The following is a 19,149-nucleotide window of genomic DNA, read 5'->3' as shown; positions in this document are numbered from 1 at the left end:
TAAAAAGATGAAGCTGCATCATGTGGATGGATAGCATAATTGCATGTCACACATTCACATATTTTTTTCAAACGTTCTTATCTAAATATCACTGAAATAAAAGTTTGACACGTAAAAAAATAGCAGAACACCAACAAGTTGAACTCTCCTACAGCAGGATGGAGGACGGTTCATCTCTCTGCTTTTGTTTCTGGTTTCTGATGGATGCTTTATGAAGATCTGACTTTAAGATTTTGCTCATGCAAAAGATATTTTTTCCCTCACAATTTTTTTTGCTCCAATTTCCTCATAAACACAAACTGCACAACATGTTGTCATGGTGACACAGAAAAAGGCAAACAAAGTCCAAAGTTAAAGAGCAAGCCACCCCCTACCAGAGTATTACTCCACTTCCACTTCCTGTTTGAAAAACGCAACAAATGCTGTTGCCTGGCAGACCGAGAGGGCGGAGCCGCTAACAACACACACACACACACACACACACACACACACACACACACACACACACACACACACACACACACACACACACACACACACACACACACACACACACACACACACACACACAGTGACATTGTGACATCATATGGTACCAGCTAACGTTCTAGGGTACCTCTTAGCCAATAGCGATGGCAGATTTAAATTCAAATGCAGCGTAGAGTTTTTACCTGACAACGACACAACGCTGACAGTTTTAGGCAGAAAATTTAAAGTTGAACTAAAATGCACTAAAGTGCAAAACAATTGACTACACGTGTCTGCAGCACGATTAGACACACATTTATATAGTTTCTCAGAAAAAAAGTTGATTTGGGGGTGACTTGCTCTTTAAATTCCTTCAAAGTATCCGTAAAAACCAGTTTAAAGGACTAAAACAAAGTGGGACTTACTGCAGATGAAGACATCTTCTAATTCTCATGTTCTGTCCAACAAACTTTACGAATGATGCAGGAAGTCCGCAAAAAAACATGTTCTAAATAACTATCAGTCTTGAGTCGTTCCAGTTATTGTCTTTGACATTTTCATTGGATTTTAGTGCTTCTGTGTTCTGGTTTTAGTTTTATCAATAGAAAAATCATCGTTTCCTGTGAAAGCTTCCTGTGTTGTTTAACATTTCTGTCCAGTAAACCAGAACAACTTACTCCACGGTAGATTTAGTTCTCCAGCATGTAAATACATATCAAAGCTTGGGTTCAGTGTGTCCCCTCTGGAAACAGCTTGGACCATCGGATCAGAATATACCCCTGTAAATCATGTGTATGAAGTTCAGCTCAAACGGAGTGTGTTTATTCAATCTCCATCAAAAGCTGTCGGGATCACAACTGAAGACATGTTTAATGTGAAGTTCTGACCTGGAGGAGGCCTCTTTCTGAACATCTCCACTCTGCTGACGTGCTGTCGCAAAGGCCCATGAGACAATCTGCTGAGAGGTAAAAACAACAATATTACATACAAGTAGAGTCACAATGCACATGATCAAAACAGGAGAAGAAAGAGGAGGAGCCTTTTGTCACTTAGAATATATGGAAAGCAAAGATCAAATCACACACACACACAGGAATTTTTTTCTTATTTATTTATTGACATATCTTTATAAGGAGGATTAACCCCTTGAGATGAAACATCTCGTTTTCAAGGGGGTCCTCAATTATTTCAGATCAAAAATGAACAAATAAAGCAGATCGGAGACACAAGTAGCATTACAACCTTAATGTAGACAATGATTACAACACATACACACACGCACACACCCACACACGATGGCTCACAATGCTTCCCCCCCCCCCCCAAGCACAAACCTCACTACAAACATGAAGTAAAGACAAACACAGGTCTGAACTAATGAACAAACATGACTGAAAAATAAAAATATATGCATGTAACGTCTACAAATGGTCAGTTTTTCATGTACAGTTTGACCTCTTCAGTATCTGGTCATATGGAGACAGGAGTCTACATTTGTTGCCTTTAATCTGCCGGATCCTGCCATTTCATCAGCTGGAGTCCAGGCCTCTCTGCAGCTCGGAACACACGAATACATATTGCCAACAAACTGTTCCTGTTGCAAGGCCTAAACTTCCCTTATGGCTTCTACAGGATTTCTCATGCCTCTGAATAAAGTGACTATTTTCAGCTCATAGGAGTTAATCGATCGTGAAATGAATGAACAAATGTTATATGAATTAATAATAATGTTTTGATTAATCTGTGCTTAAATTAATAAGGCTGATTAATCTGTGCTTGAACTAATAAGGTTGATTAATCTGTGCTTAAATTAATAAGGTTGATTAATTTGTGCTTAAATGAATAAGGTTGATTAATCTGTGCTTGAATTAATAAGGTTGATTAATCTGTGCTTAAATGAATAAGGTTGATTAATCTGTGCTTAAATTAATAAGGGTGATTAATCTGTGCTTGAATTAATAAGGTTGATTAATCTGTGCTTAAATGAATAAGGTTGATTAATCTGTGCTTAAATGAATAAGGTTGATTAATCTGTGCTTGAATTAATAAGGTTGATTAATCTGTGCTTAAATGAATAAAGTTGATTAATCTGTGCTTAAATTAATAAGGTCGATTAATCCGTGCTTAAATTAATAAGGTTGATTAATCTGTGCTTAAATTACTGTGGTTGAAATGAAACATTTTTGATATTATGACCAGTAATGTTGGTTTAACAAGTGAATCACTATTTTCTGACAGCTCACACACTCAGACACGTGATGATGACAAGGTTAAGCTAACATCCTGACACATTGCTTTCTGTTCCACGAATCAGAACTCCTGTGTCTGACACAAGGCGTGATGTTCTGAGGTTTGCTTGTTAACACCCCTTAACATGGCACGTCCCGGTTGGCCAAGAAATCATAATATGAGAATATTAAAACAGAGCTCACTGGACAGTGAGTCAATTCTAGAGAAAGCGACAGACAGGCCATCCGTAGCGAACCCTCTTTAATCCAAATCTTTCGACGAGCTAAAAGCTGCCTACAGCTGACACAGTAAACGGTTCCCTCGGCTATTCAGAAACAGCTGTTCTAGACGCAAACGATTTCATCTGTCTGTTGTGATCCAGGAGATGACTCTGGACCGACCTGGTCATGCTGTGTTTTTTCTACAACTTCGGTACCACCCCCCCCCCCCCCCCCACCCCGACATCTCGGATCCGAAAGGAAGTCTCCTCAGGTGTACGTAGAACACAGCCATGTGTCCTAACGGGACAACAAAGCACAAAACGGCCAAGACTGTTATGTGCAACATCTAAAGCGTGCAGACAAGAAGCAGTGGTATTTTATAAATAATGTCAGCATAGTCCACAGTAGGCAGAAGCAGCTGTGTGACTATTCTTTTTCTGATCAGAGAGTTAAAACTGTTAACAGAATGACGACATATTTTTAGCCAAGAATTAAGTTTATGTGTAGTTGCATGAACATGGGTTTTAAAAGTTAGATCATAATCCAGCCAAACACCTCAGTATTTAAAGGCCTCGGTCAATTCAAGAGGTGAAGAGTCGTGAAAATGAAGATTAAGGTGTTTTTCACCTGAACCTATAGCTTCCTATGAAACAGTAAGGAAGAAGATTTTGTTGTAGAAGTTTGTTGGCTTGTAGCCACTGCTGAACAGCGTCAAAATCGTGCTGTAGGGACACAATTATCCCAGAAATGGTTGGTTTGCGGCAGTAAATAAGTGTATCGTCAGCATACAGATGTATATTACAGTCTGTGCAGCATAAAGGCATGTCATTAACAAAAACAGAGAATAATAAAGGTCCTTCGGAAGGATCTAAAGAAATGGTACCAGTACATTGATTATCATCAAAGCTAGAAAATACATCGTTAGTGAATTTCATAAGAGCAGTGGTTGTAGAAAAAGGTTTCCTGAAGCTGAAGTAAGTTATTATCTGAGAGATAGTCATATAATTGTGTAAAGATGAATTTCTCAAAAACTTTCACCACACTGTTGATTATTGATATTGGCCTGAAATTATTCAATATCACCTCCTTTATGCAGAGCAATGACTTTAGTACATTTTCAACCAAAAGACACTTCACAGGTATCAAGCGACACATTAAAAGGTGCAGCTAAAGGTGAATCTGTCTCTGTGGGGTCATTCTGAGGACCAGCAGCTTCAGCCAGATCCTGGTGGATCAGAACACCTCAGGACGTTCTCTCCTCATGTTTTTTATTTTTTACACGTCACTTCCTGTCCTCATCCTGCTGACTCCTTATTAAACACCTGGAAGCTTTCAGTCCCTGAGATCTTCTCAGAGCTGAGAGGCAGAACATACACACACACACACACACACACACACACACACACACACACACACACACACACACACACACACACACACACACACGGTAGAAAGGAGCAGCGAATGATCGATACTCTTAAGAAAGAGTGCCTTTCTCCATGCTTCCAGCGTTACACCCTCTCTACTCGCGTCGCACACTGCACCTGCTCACGTCCAGACCATACCGAGTAAAAAGAAACTTAAGAAATATGTGAAAAATAAATATTGGCCATTTTGTTTGTTTTGTTTATGAAAACTCAAACTTTTCCATCTTCACCTCCTCTAAGCAGCTGTTCAGCACACTGGTGTCCTCAGAAGGAAAGCAGACGATTAGAAGAGAGAACATATGAAAAGACAGCCTGGTACACGCGGCCATGTGATAATGAAATAACAGGAACGGAGAGGTCAAACAGAGATCTGGAAGATCAGAAGGTCTGAGGTTGATTGCTTAAAACCATAAACATTTGGGCTAAAACCACCGGAAACGTCTGCAAACAAACACACAGGTGGAGTCTCGTGATCAGAAGTTAACGTCTCAGGTCAACAAAATTCCAGAAATAAAGGCTGCAAACTTAAATAAGCAACTAAATGGAGTTGACCCATAGGGCTTTGCCATGCTCACTTCTCTGACGTCACCGGCAGGTGTCTTTCCTGTAGGTTCATCTATCCTGATAAATATCATAAATGATATATCTACGTTACTTCCATGTGTGTGCGGGACCAGGGCCTCTGGTTCTGAAGGATTATGAATGAAAGTGAGTTTGATCGCCGCAAAAACATCAGTTTTAACCGTCTGTGGTGACGTCAGAGGGAAAAGTTTGAGCACAGGACGTTTTGAGACTCAGAAACTACAGAGAGCTTCAATGATTCATGCGTCTCCAGCGGGTGGAGGCATGAATCAGGAGGTCTGGAGAGCGCAGCTTACCTTCTCAGCTGTGCGTTAGAAACCTGGAAGCTCTCCTGGAGTGGAGCTCATGGTCCGGTTCGGCTCCAGCTGGCGGCAACGCGGCGGTTTGGGGCCGCTGATGCTGAGGAGGGCGGAACGAGACACCAGAGAAGCTCCTCTTGTCTGTCAGCGTGTTGGGATGAGGAGGAGGAGGAGGAGGAGGATTGTACCTAACTCACCTCCTCTTCATCCCCCCATCTGAACTTCCTGTAACAAATCAGAGGATGTTTGGTTTACTCTCTGGTTCAAAAATCAGAAGTCAAACTTTACACTTAGAGGGTTTCTGTAACATTATTTTACAACCGTTTATCTAAAATAAACAAAAACGATCAAATACACGGTTGTGTCACAGCGCCCCCTGCTGATCAGGTTCTCACTGGTTTTCTACGATGAAAAAGTCATGAAACAGTCTTTCTCTATAATAATAATAATAATAATAATAATAATAATAATAATAATGATGCATGAAAATAATGATGCATGAAAATAATGATGCATGAAAATAATGATATATACAAATGTAGTTAATTTATGAAACTAAATGAAAAATTATGAAAATGTAGTTCTTTTGCATTTTTTATTCATTTTAGCAATACGAGCTATAATATAATATGAGTTATGTTGGGTAGAAATGTTTAATTTTAAAACATCTTTACAATTAATTTTCATTCACATTTTCTAAAACCTTTGAAATTAAAATCATCAAAATCATTCCCTGGTCCAGGGACTACATCAATAAACTAAAAGGACCTAAAAGTGCACTACAAAGTGGTTGATGTGCTAATTCCAGGGTTGTGTAAAAGACAGAACCAACCGCTTTTGATCCATAAAATTAAACTGTGTATCATAATAAAGTCACCAGGTGCAAGAAATAAAGAAATTCAATTCAAGTTTATTTATAAAGCGCCAAATCAGGACAAGAGTCGTCTCAAGGCACTTCACACGGTAAACATTACAATACAGGTCAGTTTATCAAGCCAGTCAGTAAAAGGTTTCCTATATAAGGAACCAGCAGGTCGCATCGAGTCACTGACTCGTGTCAGAGTCTTTACAGCAATCCTCATACTAAGCAAGCATGCAGCGACAGTGGAGAGGAAAACTCCCTTTTAACAGGAAGAAACCTCCAGAGAATCCTGGCTCAGTATAAGCAGCCGTCCGAAAAATGAAGACTCACATAAGCAAATGGCATTCGGCATTCAACTTTAGCACTTTAGTTAACAGACTTCATTATTTTCCACCAGTGATCAGGAGAATCATTGATGCTTAATTGTTCCATAGGGCTTGTTGTCATAAAATGAATCCGCAGACGTCAATGTAAACAACTTTATTTATGGATCAATAACCCTTTCAGCTGGCTGGATTTAACAAGCTGTCAGAGTAAAGGCTCCTTCTGAAGAGGCAGAGCTCAGCTGTAATTCACAGCTTTTCTACTACGGATCAACAACAACAGGGTTTATTTGTTGTCAACAAAAGACAGTTTTAATGTCCTCATCAATAAGTTTTAACAAAGATAGAAATAATTAAAACATAATAAAAATGTATATAAAAAAGGTTGTGTAGCAATTATATAACAGCCTTACAGTCAGTTGTGCTTTAATCAACAACAACAACAACAACAATAATAATATTATCTCCGGTTATTAGCTAAATGTTGAGTGTCTGTTAAATAAATTGATTTATTTTTACTCATTTTAAAACATGTTTTTGTGTGAAAGTTATAAATGATTATCTTACCAATCACACGAACAGCCTCTGACCAGAGAAACAGAGATCACATTCTAAATTAAGCTGTAACTAGAGCTACAGTAGATAGACACGTTCTTTCCCCACAAATCAAACATTTCTAAATCCCACTTTGACAGAAATATTCAAATGTTCCATCAGAGTTTCTACGTTCTGCTGCTGGAGGTTTTTCCACCGTAAATAAGCACAGAAATTCATGTAAATAAGGATGAAATACGACTGACCACTTGTTAGGGTTTACAGGACCAAGAGTAAAAGATCTGCTGCTCTTCTCTTCGGCCTAGACTCAGACCAGCCGTCAGCTCACCCAGACAGCTAAAATATCCCAGGGTTTCCCTTACATAGGCGTAGCCATGGCGGCCCGCCACGGCTGAAATCCCACAGCCACGCCTACAAGATCCCAAGTTTTTTTTTAATTTTTTTGCGCTGTTTCCCGAAGAAGCAGCGGGAACTACTATGTTGTCGCTTGTGATCACAGCCGGCGGGCAGCAAGGAGGAGCAGGCAGGGCAAGATGAAGTTACTGAGTTTAAAATTAGAAAGGTAGCAGTGGATATAATGCTTTTTGGTTTACATGTTTCAATAGCATTAAGATAAATAAGTGTTGACGATCTTGACAGGGTTTCCTCCCCCCACCAGGCTAAGCATCACTTATTCATGTAAAGTTTATTTATTTATTTTTTCATGTCTGACTTTAACCGCATCTAATACTGTATTATGTCGTGAGCGCAACAGCAACAACTTAAGATCGATGCGTGAGCAGCCTGAGAGGTCGGGTGTTTTCATCTGAACCCTTAAAACCTCCAGCAGGCTACGCTGCACCATTGACGTGTTAGCGCGCGGCGCTAACAACTTAGCGACGTGACATGTCTCGGAGAAAGCGTAAAAACACGTTGGAGGCTTCTTCTGAAGCGGGAAAATAACACCTCTTCTTAAGCAGAGCACGACGTCGCCTCGGCTCGTTCACGGCCGAGCCTGTACCGGACTGGGCTCGATAACATTGACCCAGCACAGCCACTGGGTCGTTGGAGCTGCCCCGTGACTGCCTGATGGAAAACCAGCGGGTTTCATCAGACTCGTAAAGTTTCTTGTTTTTGCTGGGGACCCCCTGTATTTTACCGCTCCCTCCTGCAGTCTTCCCCTATTAACATTTAAAATGATTCTGTAAATTCGTGTATCAATAGAAACAATCTGCTTTTGCCAGCTGCAGTAAATGTAGTCTCCAAATAATAAATAAGAGGTGCATTCATCTGTGGATCTCCTTAGACCCGCATTAGTGATGTTTTCAGCACCAGAACAGTGAAGCAAAGAAACAGATTCCTGAGTTTGTTAGTAATTTTATTTATTAGGTGCATCTGACCTGTTCTATTTTTCTCTGAAATGAGATCAAATCAGTGTTTCTATGGGTTGTCTCCAATCTGCACTGGAAAATTTTACTTTATTTAGAGACGCGTCATAATTTCTCGCCAAGCCTCCCCACCACCCCGCCAGCTCCACCGCCACAGCTGGAAAAGTTCCTAAGGGGAACACTGTATCCCTTCTACTCACACACTTCCCTTTATTTGTGGTCTGCAGCGTGGCGTCGTTTATGAAATCACCACGTTGTCCTAAAGCTGGACATCAGTGCGTGGTACCTAAGATTACACAGGTGTACGTTTAATGTCTTTACCTTTATTTGGGTTCTCTGAAGCACATTTCAATGTCTCATCTACTACCCCCCCCCCCACACACACACACGCGCACACATAACTATACACACACTCACACATGCATGCACGCACGCGCGCACACCCACACGCACATGTACACATACAGGCATGTACACACATGCATGCATGCACACACACATGCACGCACGCACATGCACTCACACACATGCACACACGCACACACACACATACACACACACACGAACATGCACGCGCACAGACACACACGCACGCACACATGCGCACACACACACACACACACATGCACGCACGCACATGCACTCACACACATGCACACACGCACACACACACATACACGAACACGCACGCACACACAGACACACACGCACACAAACATGCACACACACACAGACACACACGCACACACACACGCACGCACGACACACACACACGCACGCACGCACGACACACACACACACGTGCGCACACACACTCACACATGCATGCACGTGCACGCACACACACACACGCACGCACACACACACACATGACATGCACACACGCACGCACGACACACACACACACACACGCATGCTCGCGCACACACAAGCATACACACACACATGCATGCACGCGCGTGCACACACACACGCACATACAGGCATGTACACACATGCACGCACGCACGCATGCACACACACATGCACACACGCACACACACACATACACACACACACACGAACATGCACGCACACACAGACACACACGCACACACGCACGCACACACACACACACGAACATGCACGCACACACACACACAGACACACACACACACGCACGCACGCACGACACACACATGCGCACACATGCATGCACGTGCACGCACACACACACGCACGCACGACACACGCAGACACACACACACACATGACACGCACACACACACACACACACACACACACACACACACACACACACACACACACACACACACACACACACACACACACACACACACACACACACACACACACATTTGTGTATTTACATTATAAATATCTGCAGCACTCAGACATCAACAAGCATTTGACATTTTTAATTAACATCACAAATGTGTTGACTTCAACTCTTCTTCTTTCTCCCACATGGTGGTGGCAGGTTTGTTGGCCTTGTTGCTGACGGTGTCGACCACGGTCAGGCTCGCTGGAGGTTCTGGGTCAGGCAGCTGCCAGTGGATGAAGATCAGATACATGAAGGAACCTAAAACACCTCCGATAGGCGGAGCCACCAGCGGCACCCAGAACCAGTAGTTATAACACCTGGAGAGGAACCAGTTGTGGAGTCACTGGCAGAACTATTTGTATGTTACACATTGAACATCTGGTAGGTGACATATGCATGTAAATGTGTGTGTGTGTGTGTGTGTGTGAGTGGGTATATGTGAATATGGGCGTGAGTATGAGTGGGCAGACATGTATGCATTCATATATGTACATGTATACATATGCATACTAATAGTACATATCGTCACAGAATCGACAGAAAAAAATGTGGGACCTTAAAAAAAGATGACCCCCTTTTCCACCACAGCGTTTAAAGAGACTTCTTACGTGAAAACTTCGGTGCCCCAGCCTGCAGTCAGAGAGAAGAGGCGCGGACCGAGGTCCCGAGCCGGATTTATGGCCGCGCCGCAGTTAGCTGACATCGACATGGAGATGCCGAGGACAATCACTGCAACGATGGGAGGAATCAGCTCAGAGGGAGCAGGGGTGTTCCTCCTTTCCTCCAAACTCAGGATGCACATCATCAGCATGCCTGTTCCAACCACCTGGTGGAGTCATTATTCAGAGATGGTGTCATAATCCATTTATAGCTGCTTTATTATTTCAGTTATAACCAGCATCACCTACTTGATCCAGGAAGCTCCTGCCTACTGTGAGGTATTCTGATGGATATGTGGCAAATATGGAGGCTGTTTCATTTGGGCCATAAACAGACAACACACCTCCACTAAACTCCATTATTGCATCTGCAACAAAGATAAATAAAAGTGCTGTTTGTGGTTGAAACTCTGGAGAGTTAGCATACCGACCAGTGGTTGGCTCAGGTTACTTACAAATACAAATAATTATCTTCATAAATTAGAACTTTAAGCACAGTTCAGGATTCAAGTCTCTGATTTGTTGTCATGCTCCTGCCTCTTTGCACCAAGTCAAGTTTACTCGTTAAATCAAGTCAAGTAAGTCAAGTCTATCCATCCATCTTCAACCGCTTATCCGGGGTTGGGTTGCGGGGGCAGCAGCCTAAGCAGGGAGGCCCAGCTCCTCCGGGGGAACCCTAAGACGTTCCCTGGCCAGCTGAGAGACACGGTCTCTCCAACGTGTCCTGGGTCTTCGTTTAGGTCTTCTCCCGGTTGGACGTGCCTGGAAAACCTCACCAGGGAGGCGCCCAGGAGGCATCCTGACCAGATGCCCGAGCCACCTCAAATGGCTCCTCTCGATGTGGAGGAGCAGCGGGTCTACTCCGAGCCCCTCCCAGATGAATGAGCTTCTCATCCTTTCTCTAAGGGAGAGCCCAGCCACCCTGCTGTACCAGCGATCCCATTCTTTCAGTCACTACCCAAAGCTCATGACCATAGGTGAGGGTAGGAACGTAGATTGACCGGTAAATCGAGAGCTTCGCCTACTTGCTCAGCTCTCTCTTCACCACAACAGACTGGTACAACACCCACGTCACTGCAGATGCAGCACCAATCCACCTATCGATCTCACGCTCCAGCTTTCCTTCACTCGTGAACAAGACCCCGAGATACTTAAACTCCTCCATTTGGGGCAGGACCTCATCCCTGACCCGGAGAAGGCTTTCTACCCTTTTCTCATGGTCTCAGATTTAGAGGAGCTGATTCTCATCCCAGCTGCTTCACACTCGGCTGCGAACCGCTCCAGCGAAAGCTGAAGATCACGTTCTGATGAAGCCAACAGGACAACATCATCTGCAAAAAGTAGAGACCTGATCCTCAGGCCACCAGAACGGATGCCCTCCACACCTTGGCTGCACCTAGAAATCCTGTCCATAAAGGTTATGAACAGAATCGGTGACAAAGGGCAGCCTTGGCGGAGTCCAACTCTCACTGGGAACGAGCCCGACTTACTGCCGGCAATGCGGACCAAGCTCTGACACCGGTCATACAGGGACCTAACAGCCCGTATCAGAGGGCCTGGTACCCCATACTCCCGGAGTACCCCCCACAGGGCCCCCTGAGGGACGCGGTCAAACGCCTTCTCCAAATCCACACAACACATGTAGACTGGTTGGGCAAATTCCCACGCACCCTCCAGGATCCCCCTAAGGGTATAGAGCTGGTCCAGTGTTCCACGGCCAGGACGAAAACCCACGTTGCTCCTCCTGAAGAGTCAAGTTTACTGGTTAAATCGAGTCTAACAATTCAAGTCAAGTCAAGTTTACTGATTAAATAGAGTTAAGTAATTTAAGTCAAGTCAAGTTTACTGGTTAAATCGAGTCAAGCAATTCAAGTCAAGTCAAGTTTACTGGTTAAATAGAGTTAAGTAATTTAAGTCAAGTCAAGTTTACTGGTTAAATCGAGTCAAGCAATTCAAGTCAAGTCAAGTTTACTGGTTAAATAGAGTTAAGTAATTTAAGTCAAGTCAAGTTTACTGGTTAAATAGAGTTAAGTAATTTAAGTCAAGTCAAGTTTACTGGTTAAATCGAGTCAAGCAATTCAAGTCAAGTCAAGTTTACTGGTTAAATAGAGTTAAGTAATTTAAGTCAAGTCAAGTTTACTGGTTAAATCGAGTCAAGCAATTCAAGTCAAGTCAAGTTTACTGGTTAAATCGAGTCAAGCAATTCAAGTCAAGTCAAGTTTACTGGTTAAATCGAGTCAAGCAATTCAAGTCAAGTTTATTGATTAAATCGAGTCTAACAATTCAAGTCAAGTCAAGTTTACTGGTTAAATAGAGTTAAGTAATTTAAGTCAAGTCAAGTTTACTGGTTAAATCGAGTCAAGCAATTCAAGTCAAGTCAAGTTTACTGGTTAAATCGAGTCAAGCAATTCAAGTCAAGTTTATTGATTAAATCGAGTCTAACAATTCAAGTCAAGTCAAGTTTACTGGTTAAATAGAGTTAAGTAATTTAAGTCAAGTCAAGTTTACTGGTTAAATCGAGTCAAGCAATTCAAGTCAAGTCAAGTTTACTGGTTAAATAGAGTTAAGTAATTTAAGTCAAGTCAAGTTTACTGGTTAAATCGAGTCAAGCAATTCAAGTCAAGTTTATTGATTAAATCGAGTCTAACAATTCAAGTCAAGTCAAGTTTACTGGTTAAATAGAGTTAAGTAATTTAAGTCAAGTCAAGTTTACTGGTTAAATCGAGTCAAGCAATTCAAGTCAAGTCAAGTTTACTGGTTAAATAGAGTTAAGTAATTTAAGTCAAGTCAAGTTTACTGGTTAAATCGAGTCAAGCAATTCAAGTCAAGTCAAGTTTACTGGTTAAATCGAGTCAAGCAATTCAAGTCAAGTTTATTGATTAAATCGAGTCTAACAATTCAAGTCAAGTCAAGTTTACTGGTTAAATAGAGTTAAGTAATTTAAGTCAAGTCAAGTTTACTGGTTAAATCGAGTCAAGCAATTCAAGTCAAGTCAAGTTTACTGGTTAAATCGAGTCAAGCAATTCAAGTCAAGTCAAGTTTACTGGTTAAATCGAGTCAAGCAATTCAAGTCAAGTTTATTGATTAAATCGAGTCTAACAATTCAAGTCAAGTCAAGTTTACTGGTTAAATAGAGTTAAGTAATTTAAGTCAAGTCAAGTTTACTGGTTAAATCGAGTCAAGCAATTCAAGTCAAGTCAAGTTTACTGGTTAAATAGAGTTAAGTAATTTAAGTCAAGTCAAATTTACTGGTTAAATCGAGTCAAGCAATTCAAGTCAAGTCAAGTTTACTGGTTAAATCGAGTCAAGCAATTCAAGTCAAGTTTATTGATTAAATCGAGTCTAACAATTCAAGTCAAGTCAAGTTTACTGGTTAAATAGAGTTAAGTAATTTAAGTCAAGTCAAGTTTACTGGTTAAATCGAGTCAAGCAATTCAAGTCAAGTCAAGTTTACTGGTTAAATCGAGTCAAGCAATTCAAGTCAAGTCAAGTTTACTGGTTAAATCGAGTCAAGCAATTCAAGTCAAGTCAAGTTTACTGGTTAAATAGAGTTAAGTAATTTAAGTCAAGTCAAGTTTACTGGTTAAATCGAGTCAAGCAATTCAAGTCAAGTCAAGTTTACTGGTTAAATCGAGTCAAGCAATTCAAGTCAAGTCAAGTTTACTGGTTAAATCGAGTCAAGCAATTCAAGTCAAGTCAAGTTTACTGGTTAAATAGAGTTAAGTAATTTAAGTCAAGTCAAGTTTACTGGTTAAATCGAGTCAAGCAATTCAAGTCAAGTTTATTGATTAAATCGAGTCTAACAATTCAAGTCAAGTCAAGTTTACTGGTTAAATAGAGTTAAGTAATTTAAGTCAAGTCAAGTTTACTGGTTAAATCGAGTCAAGCAATTCAAGTCAAGTCAAGTTTACTGGTTAAATCGAGTCAAGCAATTCAAGTCAAGTCAAGTTTACTGGTTAAATCGAGTCAAGCAATTCAAGTCAAGTTTATTGATTAAATCGAGTCTAACAATTCAAGTCAAGTCAAGTTTACTGGTTAAATAGAGTTAAGTAATTTAAGTCAAGTCAAGTTTACTGGTTAAATCGAGTCAAGCAATTCAAGTCAAGTCAAGTTTACTGGTTAAATCGAGTCAAGCAATTCAAGTCAAGTCAAGTTTACTGGTTAAATCGAGTCTAACAATTCAAGTCAAGTCAAGTTTACTGGTTAAATAGAGTTAAGTAATTTAAGTCAAGTCAAGTTTACTGGTTAAATCGAGTCAAGCAATTCAAGTCAAGTCAAGTTTACTGGTTAAATAGAGTTAAGTAATTTAAGTCAAGTCAAGTTTACTGGTTAAATCGAGTCAAGCAATTCAAGTCAAGTTTATTGATTAAATCGAGTCTAACAATTCAAGTCAAGTTTACTGGTTAAATAGAGTTAAGTAATTTAAGTCAAGTCAAGTTTACTGGTTAAATCGAGTCAAGCAATTCAAGTCAAGTCAAGTTTACTGGTTAAATAGAGTTAAGTAATTTAAGTCAAGTCAAGTTTACTGGTTAAATCGAGTCAAGCAATTCAAGTCAAGTCAAGTTTACTGGTTAAATCGAGTCAAGCAATTCAAGTCAAGTTTATTGATTAAATCGAGTCTAACAATTCAAGTCAAGTCAAGTTTACTGGTTAAATAGAGTTAAGTAATTTAAGTCAAGTCAAGTTTACTGGTTAAATCGAGTCAAGCAATTCAAGTCAAGTCAAGTTTACTGGTTAAATCGAGTCAAGCAATTCATTTCAAGTCAAGTTTACTGGTTAAATCGAGTCAAGCAATTCAAGTCAAGTTTATTGATTAAATCGAGTCTAACAATTCAAGTCAAGTCAAGTTTACTGGTTAAATAGAGTTAAGTAATTTAAGTCAAGTCAAGTTTACTGGTTAAATCGAGTCAAGCAATTCAAGTCAAGTCAAGTTTACTGGTTAAATAGAGTTAAGTAATTTAAGTCAAGTCAAATTTACTGGTTAAATCGAGTCAAGCAATTCAAGTCAAGTCAAGTTTACTGGTTAAATCGAGTCAAGCAATTCAAGTCAAGTTTATTGATTAAATCGAGTCTAACAATTCAAGTCAAGTCAAGTTTACTGGTTAAATAGAGTTAAGTAATTTAAGTCAAGTCAAGTTTACTGGTTAAATCGAGTCAAGCAATTCAAGTCAAGTCAAGTTTACTGGTTAAATCGAGTCAAGCAATTCAAGTCAAGTCAAGTTTACTGGTTAAATCGAGTCAAGCAATTCAAGTCAAGTCAAGTTTACTGGTTAAATAGAGTTAAGTAATTTAAGTCAAGTCAAGTTTACTGGTTAAATCGAGTCAAGCAATTCAAGTCAAGTCAAGTTTACTGGTTAAATCGAGTCAAGCAATTCAAGTCAAGTCAAGTTTACTGGTTAAATCGAGTCAAGCAATTCAAGTCAAGTCAAGTTTACTGGTTAAATAGAGTTAAGTAATTTAAGTCAAGTCAAGTTTACTGGTTAAATCGAGTCAAGCAATTCAAGTCAAGTTTATTGATTAAATCGAGTCTAACAATTCAAGTCAAGTCAAGTTTACTGGTTAAATAGAGTTAAGTAATTCAAGTCAAGTCAAGTTTACTGGTTAAATCGAGTCAAGCAATTCAAGTCAAGTCACACCACATCTATTCTGTTTTTCCTGCAGTAAGTAAACTTTTCCTTGCACCAGCCGCTGTGTTGGCTGAATCCTAGAGTCAGTTTCCCCAGAACCAGACAAATACTCCAACTTCACTTTGTGATCAGGAAGAAGCAGGTCTAGATAATGGGTGAATGAACATGCTCATTAATAGAGTAATATTAGAAGTTCAAACCATAATAGACCAGAAAGGCCAGTGCTGATGCAACATACGCCCCGAGAATCTGGGAGAGGCAGTAAGGTACCAGCCGCCCCCACCGAACCTGACCCAAAACACAGAAACTCAGCGTCACCGCTGGGTTCAGGTGGGCGCCTGTAAGGAGGAAAGAAAGAAAGCGGAAGATGAAACAGGAACAAACTGACCTCAGATCATATGTGACATGAATGCCAATCGGTCATAAGAGCTCTTTAATAAAGCTCCAACAGAACATTTGTATCAGTCTGCTTTTGGGTTTTATTTGTCCCTCTCCAGATGATCCAAGTGTTGACTAAATGGATATCGTGATGCAAACTGAGCTTTTCTGTTACCTGAAATGCCCTTGGTGAGGTACATGGCTGACATGACGCCCACAGAGAAGGACATGTTGACGGACAGGTACTGGCCTTTAGTCTCTCTGCTGGTCTTCACCTGTGCCGCTGCAGCACAGCCAAACAGCTTCGGTTTACCGGGGAAAAAAACATGGAAATCATGAGTTTTAGATGAGGAAAGAACATTTTCCTGGTGGGAAAAACATAGCGCTTTAAAAATGTCACATTATAGGAACACATTCTTAAGTGTGACTCAAAAGGTCCAAACTTAAAGGGACTTTACGGACTTTTGAATTTTTATGCTTGCGATTGCCCCCTCAGGCCAAAAGCGTAACGGCAGCTTCAATAGTAGGCTCGTGCACGTACAGCATGCACATTTATTATTTCTATACATGTTTTGGCTGTCAAACTTCCATAATGTCCCTTTAAGTAAACATTCATGGTCGTAAGAAGACACAACTATTACGTGGCGAGCCATAATCATTAAAAGTTGTTCATAAAGTGCTTATCTTCTAGATAACAGCTGTTTCCAATGATCTGATGCTCATGAAGGGATTTGCTTCTCATGTGTGCACAATAACACCGTTTTCTAAAACCTCACAATAAATAAGCGGAAACGTTTCTGGAAAACTTAAAAAGAAAAGATTATATCATTATTTTTATTTTCATGCTCACTGACAGAAACAAGTAGAGTGGGAATGGTGGTGGTGGTGGTGGGGGGGGGGGGGGGGGGGAGACAACCATGTTATCTAAAACAGGTCATCTCTAAAGGTGACTGGAGTTAGATTTATGCTCAACTTTAACACCAAATGTGTCAGAAAATGTAAAGATGTTAAAAAAAATCCTTATATAATGAAATAATTATCACATTATTTATGTTTTTAACCCTTCCACTTGCCTATCAGGTGACCCTGCCAGGACAGGGGGTGGCTGAACGGGGTTTACAGTTTATGCCTTGGCAGGGGTGAAGTGATGCGCCCCGTTAAAAATAGTAGAATAAAATATAAAAGCACACCAGAGCTCCATCTGACCCCATTAACGATGCAGGAGGGTTAAATGGTTTTGATAGAGTCCTGGAACCCCCCAAGGTGCTTTACAACACACCCTGGTGGTGATGAGCTACATTATTGCCACGGCTGCCCTGAGGATGGAGGCGAGGCTGCCGTACGGGCGCCACCGGTCCCTCCGAACATCACCGGCAGGACAGGGGGGTTAAGCGACAGACTGAGCGAGGCTCAAATGTGCAACCTTCCAATTACAAGCACTTAACTCCTGTGCCACCGTCGCCCAATCATTTCTTTATGAATGTTGGTGCAAACAGCACAACAGCCGGAGCCGAAACGGAAACCCTTCCAGCCAGACTCAGTAAACCAGTAGAAAACCCACAAATGCCCGACCTAAAGGACACAGAGAAAGCGCCTTTTAGGGTTTTACGACCCCCCAAGGCGCTTTACAATACCCACACATGCAAATTCACATCCAGTCCTCCCCCACCTGCCCCCTGACAGAGGGAAAAGTTGGAATTGAGGAAAAACACATTAAACATAAAGGCAACAGCTCTAATCCACAAGTGGTGGGTGGGAGGGCTGAGGATCCCCTTTGCACCAGGAGGGTTCGCACCCATCCAGCGCACACTCCAGTCCTGCTGCTCCAAGATGTAGAGGACAGCACCGTCTGTGTATCCACTCTCGAAGAGTCTTGACTTCTCCGGCCGTCAAGGACTCGCGAGTAATGTCAGATAACAGAACCGGCAAGAGATCATTTTCCTCTGCGTTTTCAGTCCGCCAGTCTCAAAGGCACCAAGCAGCCAAGGGTTTAGATTCCTCCGAGTTGGTTCCCATTCCGTGTGGCAGAGTTGAAACCGCAGCCAGATAACTGCTCAGAGCCTCTAAGTTGCGACTCACATCGAGCAAGTTTCTCGAGTTTGAGTCTGAGAGTTCAAAACATGGCAAATACCTTCTCCGAGGCTCTGAGCAACTCCAGAATCTTCCAAACAGGTAGCCACCAGGTTTCGTCAGCAAAAACTCGCCAATCATGAATCCAAATATACAAACATCTTCTGAATCCTCCACGGAAAGCAGCGAGAGGGCCGTACTCTTCCATTTGTCCCAGTAACCCATAGCGTTTCGTCCAGGCACGATGGAGCGCCCTTCTCCGTCCGTAAAACGGAAAAAAACCTAATCAACTGCATTCTGAGCCCAGCTCACCAGATGCGTGGTTTGGAAAAATCTAGAAGAGGTGCTCTGGTGGGCAGAACAGGAGCAGCAGGATAATAATAATAATAATAATAATAATAATAATAATAATAATTATTATTATTATTATTATTATTATTATAACAACAACAACTATAATAATAATAATAGTAATATAAATAATAATAATAATAATAATTATTATTATTATAATAACAACAACTATTATAATAATAATAATAGTAATATAAATAATAATAATGCATTGAACTTATATAGCGCTTGTTGAGGACACTCAAAGATGCTTTCATGCACTCTCACATTCACACACTGCCAGTGATGGTAAGCTACTTTGTAGCCACAGCTGCCCTGGGGTGATCTGTCAGAAGTGAAGTGTCTTGCCCAAGGACACAACAGCAGAATCCCCCTGGCGGGAGCTGGAATCGAGCCCATGACCC

The 19,149-nt window shown here is 41.2% G+C and overlaps 2 protein-coding genes across 3 annotated transcripts in view; both read right to left on the bottom strand.

Annotated features, from left to right (window-relative positions):
• Positions 1 to 5,413, bottom strand: part of atp8b2 (ATPase phospholipid transporting 8B2) — a 36,726-nt gene extending 31,313 nt beyond the window's left edge. Inside the window, exons 1-2 of one of the 2 annotated variants that reach the window (XM_015950459.3) lie at positions 5,224 to 5,413; positions 1,356 to 1,426 (exon numbers count right to left, since the gene is read on the bottom strand). In XM_015950459.3, coding sequence (XP_015805945.3) covers positions 1,356 to 1,380 — 25 coding nt within the window. In that variant the 5' untranslated portion in view covers positions 1,381 to 1,426; positions 5,224 to 5,413. The remainder of the gene's footprint in view (positions 1 to 1,355; positions 1,427 to 5,223) is intronic. The other variant, XM_054741176.2, reaches the window with a different exon arrangement.
• A 4,323-nt stretch (positions 5,414 to 9,736) lies between these two features.
• The window catches only part of aqp10a (aquaporin 10a), a 10,775-nt gene continuing 1,362 nt past the window's right edge, over positions 9,737 to 19,149 (bottom strand). Inside the window, exons 2-6 of the mRNA XM_015950458.3 lie at positions 16,497 to 16,623; positions 16,144 to 16,281; positions 10,566 to 10,684; positions 10,266 to 10,483; positions 9,737 to 9,974 (exon numbers count right to left, since the gene is read on the bottom strand). Coding sequence (XP_015805944.1) covers positions 9,761 to 9,974; positions 10,266 to 10,483; positions 10,566 to 10,684; positions 16,144 to 16,281; positions 16,497 to 16,623 — 816 coding nt within the window. The 3' untranslated portion in view covers positions 9,737 to 9,760. The remainder of the gene's footprint in view (positions 9,975 to 10,265; positions 10,484 to 10,565; positions 10,685 to 16,143; positions 16,282 to 16,496; positions 16,624 to 19,149) is intronic.

Source organism: Nothobranchius furzeri, chromosome 5 (genome assembly GCF_043380555.1).
Source record: "Nothobranchius furzeri strain GRZ-AD chromosome 5, NfurGRZ-RIMD1, whole genome shotgun sequence".
In the NCBI taxonomy this organism is placed as follows: domain Eukaryota; kingdom Metazoa; phylum Chordata; class Actinopteri; order Cyprinodontiformes; family Nothobranchiidae; genus Nothobranchius; species Nothobranchius furzeri.
Note: the sequence above shows the minus strand (reverse complement) of the source record. Positions and strands in the feature narration are given on the sequence as shown.